This window comes from Chelonoidis abingdonii, chromosome 11, assembly GCF_003597395.2.
Source record: "Chelonoidis abingdonii isolate Lonesome George chromosome 11, CheloAbing_2.0, whole genome shotgun sequence".
Lineage (NCBI taxonomy): Eukaryota > Metazoa > Chordata > Testudines > Testudinidae > Chelonoidis > Chelonoidis abingdonii.
The window spans coordinates 19,487,605-19,496,627 of NC_133779.1; the positions used below are offsets into that span (position 1 = coordinate 19,487,605).

The window sequence follows — 9,023 nt, forward strand, 5'->3', positions numbered from 1 at the left end:
GTCTCACTGGATGCATATCCAGGGGAACAGCTCCCCCCCCCACCGCAGTCTAGGGCCTGCTCACTAGGCACCCCTAGCCCTGACTTCACCAGACTACATGCACCCCCACCCCCACCACGAGAACCTAGGCAGCCAGGGGTGCTAGGAGCAGGGGCAACTGCTTGGATGGAAGGGGGGAGGGGTCTAGGAGTTCAGCCTGCAGGGTGTTATGTGCCTCAGTTTACCATCCCCTGCCCAAGGACCACTCGCCCGTGCTGGAGTTCTGGGAGGAGTAGTGGGGGGGGGGGGGAAGACAAGTCAGGGTACCCCGGAAGCCCCCCACCCCCTATTCAGCAACACATGGTACTCCCATCCTGGTGTCTGACCCTTTATTGAAGGCAAAGCTGACATCGCTGCAGCCCCGGGGAGGGGGGGGGGGCTGATGCAGCATGGGGAGGGTTCACAGCAGCTGGGCCCACCCCCGAGAAACAGGGCTTACAAGCAAGGGGTACAGCTGGGGGGGGAATTGCAGCTCCCTACAAACCTTGTGATTCAATAGGGAAGCCAGGGTCCCCCAGCCCAGGAGAAGCAGAAGAGCAGGTCAGAGGGGAAACTGAGGCACAGGGGCTCTGACGCCCCTGCTTGGAATAGACACAGCCCAGTGATGGGGTGAGCACAGCAGCCCCACTCCCACCTCCTGGGAGTAGAGGGGGCAGGTCAGAGCCCCACGGGCGGAGGGGAGCCCCTGAATACTGTAGGCTCCACCCACTGCAGAGCAGGAGGCATGGCCAAGAGAGGCCCCACCCACTGAAAGCAACTGAGGCAGCCAAAAAGGGGGAGGGCAAGAGCCGTCACTCTTCCTTCTTGTCCTTGGGTCCCGCCTGCAGCATCTGGGGACAGATGGACACGGGGTCAGGGGACAGCCAGGCCCCCCGCTCCCCACAGCGCCCCCCCCCAGCCAGGGCCCTCACCACCCCCCACAAGCTCTTTCATGACCCTGCTTCCCGCCCATGAAGCCACCCCCCATCCAGAAGCCCCGCAGCCTCCAGTAAAACCTCCCCCCACGCTTGCAATTAAAGCCCCACCAACTGCCGGGCCGCGGAGCCGACCCCACCCTGGACTAATACCAGCTGCACCGCCGCGCAGAGGAAGGGCGGCAGCCGAGCCGGCTTGGAGCCAGCCCGACGCACCGCTCACTAGCGCACGAGGGGCCCGGGCAGCGGAGCCCACGAGCCGGCGGGGCCCAGGGTCACGGGGGAGGGGCAGGAACACCCTGCTGGTGCCCCTCACTCCCGACCTCAGCCTCAGCCCCAGCCCCCCCACCTCCCCTCACTGCTCGTACCCCCCAATCAGGCGATCTGCTCCAGTTGCCGCAGCGATTTTAGCCCACGATCTCTCACCACCGAGCACCAGCATTCCCAGGCCAGCAGTCTGCCCTGCGGGAGCCCTGTGGGCCCTGCTGAGGGGGCAGACACACAACCCTGCCCCAGCTCTGAATAAACGCATCCAGCTCCTCAGCCCCCAAGCCCTGTCCTAAACCACCAGCTCCGGCCACTCACACCCTACCCACACACCCCCCAACGCCCCTCTGCCGCTACCGCAGTTTGCCGTGTGCCTCCAGCAGCGCGGTCGTACTCCTGGGTCAGGCCCCTGGCCTGCTTCCTCATATGGCCAGGCGCCTCGCCTCTCTCCCGCCTTCTCCGCAGCTGGGAGACGACAGCGCCGGTTAGCCCCAGCAAGGGCCTCCCAGGTCAGGTAAACAGGCCGAGGGGGCAGAGCGAGCCAGCACAATTGCGGCGTGAACAGCTCTGAGCGTGGCTCGGTTGCTGCCTGAGTCTGCAGGAGCTGACGCCCTGCCATGCAGTGCCTCCAGCCTGGGAGGGGGATCACAGCCACAGGCTGCCCTCGAGCCCAGTGGGTGTCTAGCAGGCCAACTCCCACAGGCCCCCAGGCCAGGATTCACGCGGGGCGGCAGGGCCAATCCCCTACCCTAGGCATTTAACCCCCGAAGTTGCGCAGGGTGCAAACCCCCCCAGCCTCACCCCTCTTGCTATGCGCAGCTCCTCCTTCAGATGCTGAGCTCTCCTGCAGCGCCTTCATTCTGCCCCGGCCCCCGGCCCTCACTGCGTCCCCGACATCGACGCGCCGAGCCTGCTTCAGCGCTGGGGGACGAGGGACAAGTGAGCCCAGATGGACCCCACGTCCCCAGCCAGTATGGGCTTCGCCCAGCCAAGGCCCCACAGCCCCTGCACCCCTAAACTCCAACCAAGCTCAACAGCCATAGGCCAACCCCCGGCGGCGCCCGCTTAATTCGCAGACAAAGAGCTGGCGCCCAGGGATCCGAGATGTGGTTCGAGCCCGCCCGCCCCCCCCCACGTTCAGCTGGTCGTTGTCTCCATTATCCTGCCGCCGCGTCAGGCGCCCTCCGGCTGTCCTGGAAGCAGCGGTTGGAGCCAGGACGAGGCCTGCTGGGAGATAGAGCGTCACCTAGCCGGCGCAGAGGCGCGTGAGCCAGGGCAGCGAGGGGTAATGGCGCCGGCGACCAGTATGCAACCCGGGGAAGCCCTGCTGGGGCTCCTCACTCCTGACACAGCCCTGCTCCCCCTCCCATCCCGAACAGTGCCCCTGCTCCGACCCGCACCCCGGCAGCACCCTACTCACAAGGAGAGCAATCATGAATAAGCCGGCCAGGTAAGAGGTTGCGCTGGCCCGAACAGTTTCATGTGAAAGCGCCACCAGCAACCCGGTTTTCTTGCAGATTCCTTCTCCGCACGTCAATCGTATTTTGGATTCACGCCACCAGCGTCTGGGGCACGAGGGTAAACAGACCAGCACCAGCGAGCGGAACCCAGGCGTCCGGATTCTGCCCCAATGCCCAACCCACCAAGCCCCACTCCCCTCCCAGACCGGGAGAAACCCAGGAGTCCTTTGGCTCCCAGCCCCCTTGCTGACTCCATAACCACCCCACTCACCTCCCCAGAAGCCAGGAGATGAACCCAGAGTCCTGCTCTCCCAGCACCCCCCTGCTGAGCACCCCACCAGCCCCCCTCCCCTCCCAGAGTCTCCCCGCCCAGGGAGAGAACCCAGGAGTCCGGTCACAGCCCCCCCTGCTCTGAACACACCAGCCCCGCTCCCCTCGCAGAGCCCGGGAGAGAACCCAGATTCCTGGACCCCAGCCCCCCCTGCTCTGACCACCAGCCCCCACCTCCCCTCCCAGCAGCCAGTGGAGAGAACTCCAGGATCCTACTCCCAGCCCCCCCTGTTCTGACCCACGAGCTCCCGTCCCAGTCCTCTCAGAGCCGGGAGAGAACCCAGGAGTCGCCGGCTCCCAGCACCCCGTGCCCGCCCCACACCCTGCCAGGGGACAGCGCCCCCCGCCACCTCACAGCAGCAACGCAGCACGAGGATGTACGATGAGCACCACTGAAGAACGTGTTCCCTAGGTCACCACCAGTCGCACCATGCGACGGAAGATTCTGCCATCTGCCGGGGTGGGAGAGAATCACACAGGCACCCTGCCCAGACCCCCAGGGATAATGGTCCCCCGCAAGCCAGAGACAGGATACGTCAGCCAAGGGTCCATAGAGGGGAGCACCCCTGAGGCCAGACCAGCCCCCAAGCACTGGGCAGGAGGGAGACGCCTCGTGCACTCACCCCGCAAGAGCCCCACCGAAGCGCCCGGAGCTGCGGGGCCGCCAACGTGAATAGCGGAGCAGGGGAGATGAGAGGGACGAGCAACAGTGCGAGCGGCCAGAAAGAAGGGGCGAAGAACTCGGTCGTAGAGGAAAGTGCCGAACGGTAAGTGGGACTTGTCCATTCAGCCTCCTAATGCAGGCCATCCATCAGGGCGGGGCGTGGGAGGCCACTGGGGAGAGGAAAGAATAGCCAGGGGAGGTCCAGGCGACACCACATACCAGAGCCCGCGAAGGGGGGGCCGCCGCACCATCATATCGGGCGGATGCGCCCGGGGGGGCACGAACGCGGGGCTATCAGGGCCTGGGGCCCAGGGTGAAGGGCCAGGGAGAGGGGGGCGCAGCGTCCATGCGTCGGCTCAAGGGCGCGCGCGGCTAAACTGGGCCCAGGATGTCGAGACCGTGGCGCCCAGCGAGCGGCACCAGCCCCCACTGCAGTGGGCCCTGGCGACCTACTGGAGGGCGCTCATCCCCTCCCCCCAGCCCCCCCCACCGGGCCCCCGCCCCTCCACTAAATGCGGAGGCCTAGCAATGAACCAGCCCGCGGCCCGACCTAGTCACTGCCCTACTGCCGAGGTCCTTCGCCGTTGCTCTGCGTGTCGCGCCCTCATCTCAGCGGACCTCCTTCACAGGACGGGCCTAAGACCAGGTGGGCCACCGACCGGGACCTTCGCGGGCCCGGGCTCTGGGTGGCCCAGCGCGTCTCCCCCACAGACCGGCTGCCAGTGCGGGCGCCCCGGCTGTACTCGGTCCGCTGCCCTCATCAAGGTCCCGCCTGGTCCCCGACTGACCCCTCCGCTTCCGAAGCCCCCCTGTCAATGCGGGGGGACCCATAACCCGGCGGCTCGCGAACGCCATAGCCCCGCCCGCGCCCCCACAGACTCGCTGCTCTACATAATGCACCACATCATCCCTACTACCCACCCCCATCAGCCCTCCCGGCGCCATGGCGGGCCGCATCCGCTTGCCATACTCACCCCAGACCACACCCATATGCTCGCCCACCCCGGTCCCCCCCTCCTCGCCCTGCCCGCGCCTGCCAAATTAGGCTCCCGCGTGCCCCACACACTAAGACGCATGAACACCAACCGTGTATTTCCCCCGTGCTTGCCCCTCTCCATCCCCGTCACCATACTCGGGCCCCCCACCTGCTGCTGGTGAGCGGCGGGGCCGGTCCCGCAGGCGGCCGCCGCGCGGCATCTCGGCGCGCGCGCTCGAGCTCACGCGGAACTCCGTTTCCATACGCCCTCCCGGCCGGCGACGATGACCTGGAGCGCCTGCTGTCGACTGCCAGACGCACCGCCGCCGGGGGGCCTGAGCTAGGAACCTCGCAGTCTACGCTGCTTCCTGCCAGCTCCGCCCGCCCTAGTCTCTAGAAGCCAGCAGCCGCGGGTGAGGGTGGGCGGCGGGACTGTCTGGCAGCGCTCCCAGAGGCACCCGGTCGGGGCCTCGGGTACTCACCTCAGAGTCACTCCGCCCATGCCGCCCAACCCCCTTGCTCATCTACCGCTTCTGGAGAGGGCTGGTGGGCAGAGCAGGGCCTGGGACCCAGACTCCCTGGTTCTCTCCCTGGCTCTGGAGGGAGGGGGCTGTGGGGCAGAGCAGGGGGGGCTGGGACCAGAATCCTGGGTGCTCCTCCCGTGCTCTGGATGAGTGGGGTGGTGGGTCGAAAAAGGGGGCGAGCCAGGACTCCTGGTTCTCTCCCCGCACTGGGAGGGGATGCTGTGGTGAGCATTGGGTGCGGAATCCGACGCCTGGATTCCGCTCGCTGGTGCCTGGCCCGTGAACCCGCTGAACGACCCCAGACTCAGCCGTCCGAGATATCTCAGAAATCACATGAGGCACACCGGAAACGTGCAACCTCTGCAAACAACCCGGGTGCGCGTGAGCATTCCACATGATAACTATCCGCGCGCCAGCCAAGCCTCTACCTGCGCTTGTCCGCTGCTCTCCTTGTAGTAGGGGCTGCCGGCTGCGGGCGCGGGCACGAGCGGGCGCACTGCAGGTGCAGGGGAGGGCGACGCCAGCGCTGCCCGCGCGGAGCGACGTGAAGAGAGTCACCAGCAAGCGGCCCCCCCCGGTTGCATCTCGGTCGCCGGGCTGATTAACCAGCCCGCGCCACGCTCCCCGCAGCCTCGCCGGCCTGGCGCACCCATCTCACATCGCCAGCCACGCCCCGCTCCTCGCGCCTCCAACGCGCGCGTCAGAAGCAGCGGAGTGCAGCGCCAGTGAACGCAACCAGAGATCATATGCAAACAACGACCAGCGGAAGCAAGGGGCGCGCCGGGACTCCACACCCAACATCTCCTCCGATCCGGGCCGCCAGCGCGCCTCTCGTAGGATTAACGAGGCCCCGAGGGGCGTCCTGCCGCCCCTACGCTGTGAGGCTCTGTGCTCGACTGGTATAGGCGTCCAGGGTGGCCAGCGGCCGTCTCGTCAGGCTGCGACGTGCCCGTTCGTCTGCGTGCAGGCTGGTGCAGTTTCGGCACGAGCTGTGGTAGCCCCGCTCGTCACCGCGTGCGTCTGAACCAGCAAGGCGTGATTCGGGAGCGCCAGCGAGGGCCGGGGGCACGAGCAAGAACTCAGGCGCTCGCAGGCCAGAACCACCCACCGAAAAGGAACAGAAGCGGGAGGCCGCCGCCACCCTTCCTGGCCGATTACGCGTCATATGAGCATGCCCGCGCCACAGCGAAACGGCGGCACCGATCACCGAAGTCCGTCTGGAGACCCCGCCCTAGTGTGGCGAATACTGTCCCTCGATGGCGCCGGAAAGCCCCCGCCGAGACAGGAAGTGGAAGCCTTACTGAAACAAGCACTCGAAGCAGCGTAAACTGGCGCGCAAGGACGCGAGGAAGACGCGGTGCACCGGGGCGTGCATCACCGAGACTATGCGAACCTCGGGTGCCGAAAGAATCAAACCGGAGCGTAACAAAGTGGCCCCGCCGGGGCCGCCACGCGTGAATCGCTGCGCCTGGCACTGCTGAGCAGTTGCTGACTAACAGAACAGAGCCACACACCGGAGAATTATCGGAGGCATCCTGTGGTCCTGAAATTCACTCCTTCTTCCCACTAGAGCACGCAGCACACCTGAGCGCGCATGGCAGGAGCCAGGCTCCTGCACACCAAGGCAGCACCAGCCACCGCTCAGAGCGGTTCACCGCCCCACACAGAGTAGCTTGCTCAGGCTCACGCCTCCTCGGCCTGTGCCTCCTGTGGAGGCGCAGCCCCGCGGTACACGGCGCTGGCGTACACCCAGCTGTCGCAAGAAAGGCGGCAGTAGCTGAGAGCGAGCCGCGGCACGAGACAGCAGCGCCCACGGGCGACCAAGGAGTACCACCGGTTCCTGCGAGGAACAAACGCAAGAGCGGAGAGCAGTCGAGGCACGAGTGCCGTCCCGGGACGTGTGTGGGAGGTGGAGGCGCCGGACCCGCCCCTCTAGATTGGTCAGGCACACAAAAGCACAAATAAAAAAAAAAAAAAGGGGGAAAAAAGGGGGAGGCTGGGCCTGAGAGCTGGATCGTATTCCAGAGCTGGGGGCAGGGAGGTGTCGATGCCCCCCCCAGCTCAAGCCAGAGCCCCACAAGGCTCCCCGCAGGGGCAGGCGGCCTGGAAATGCTGGGCGAATACGCGGCGACTAAAACAATAGCGCGTCCCGCACCGAGCAGTCTACGATTGGGCGGGTAAGAGCATGAGGGGAGGTGATGGGGCGGGCTGCTGGGTCGGCGAGTCCAGGGCGGCGACACCAGCAAGGCGCTATGTTCCTGCCACTCCCCCCGGTGCCGAGGCCCCCAGCCCGCGGGGCTCCGTGCGCCATGCCCTCGTGACGCCTACGTGCAGGCAGGTGCGTCGGCTGGCTCCCAGCCTGCGCGGTTTCCCAGCCCTGTTCCCTCGCCGGGCAGCTGTTAGCCCAGGCGTGCGCCTTCGCTCCGCGGGGCTCCGGCAGCTGTGGGAACTTTAACTGCAGCGTGGGGGAGTTACTGAGGCTGCGGCTTCGGCTGGGCTGTCTCATGGGGGGAACAAAGGGTCATGACAAAGCTGTGGGGTGTGAGAGGGCCCTGGCTGGTGGGGGCCTGTGGGACGCGGGCCCTGCTGTCCCCTACCCGTCGCATCTGTCCCATGCTGCAGGCGGCCCAAGGACAAGAAGGAAGAGGACGTCTTGCCCTCCCCCTTTTGGCTTGCTCGGCTTTCAGTGGTGGGGCCTCTCTCATGCCTCCTGCTCTGGCAGGGTGTAGCCTACAGTATTCAGGCTCCCTCCGCCGGGGCCTACTGCGACCTGCCCCCTCTACCCAGGAGGTTGGAGGTGGGCTGCGGCCACCCATCCATGGGATTTCTATTCCAAGCAGGGCTCAGAAGCCCCTGTTCTCAAGGTCCCCTCTGACCTGCTCTTCTGCTTCTCCTGGCTGGGGACCCTTGGTCCCTATGAATCTCCAAGGTTGTAGGACGCAATTCCCCCAGCTGTACCCCTTTGCGTAACCGTTTCCGGGGTGGCCCAGCTGCCGTGAAGGCCCTCCCCATGCGCATCGCAGGCCCCACCCCCCCTCCCCGGGCTGCAAGCCGTAGTCAGCTTTGCCTTCAATAAAGGTCAGACCCAGGATGGGAGAACCATGTGTTGCTGAATAGGGGTGGGCATCCGGGGTACCCGACTGTTCCCCCCCCCCCCCCCCAATCCCCCAGAACCAGCACTGGCGATGTCCTTGGCAGGGAATGGTAAACGAGCACATAACAAGCCCCTTGCAGCGAACTCCTAACCCCTCCCCCTTCCATCCAACAGTTGCCCCGCTGCTCCTAGCACTGGCGCCTAGGTTCTCGGTGGGGTGGGTGCAATGCTAGTCAGTGAAGTCCAGTGCTGGTGCCTAGTGAGCAGCCCTAGAAGGCGGTGGGGAAGCTTGTGTCCCCTGATACATCCAGGAGACCTCCACTGCTGAAACGGCCGTTGGGGCAGATTCCTGCTGCCTAAGGGGGGCCTGCAATCACAGCTGCTGCCCCTGCTCAGTTTCCCTCTGCCTTGAAGAGCAAAAGGGCCCTTCCCCCCGCACCGCTTCGGCTGTGCTGCAGCCTGGGCGGGGTCGGGCGCTGCCAGAACCCAGGTGTCTGCGCCCGCTAGGCCTAACCAGTCACCACCCACTGGCGCCTCCCATGCGGAAGAGAACCCCAGGAAGTCCTGGCTCCCAGCCCCCCCTCCCTTCCGGAGCCGAGAAGAACAGAGTCGCTGGCCCCAGCCCCCCTCCCCTCCAGAGGGGGGGAAGGTGCTTGTTGAATTGTTGGAGCTCCTTGTCTGTCTCTCGCCCCCCGGCCCCCTCCCGAGTGGGGTGAGTTGCTGTCAGGCAGGGGTAGATTGCAGCAGCACCCCTG

General features: G+C 66.1%; 1 protein-coding gene across 1 annotated transcript in view; it reads right to left on the reverse strand.

The window, feature by feature from the left end:
- Window positions 1–351: 351 nt before the first annotated feature.
- The window catches only part of LOC116833821 (B-cell receptor-associated protein 31), a 25,982-nt gene continuing 17,310 nt past the window's right edge, over window positions 352–9,023 (reverse strand). The window contains exon 7 of the mRNA XM_075070785.1: window positions 352–869. Coding sequence (XP_074926886.1) covers window positions 831–869 — 39 coding nt within the window. The 3' untranslated portion in view covers window positions 352–830. The remainder of the gene's footprint in view (window positions 870–9,023) is intronic.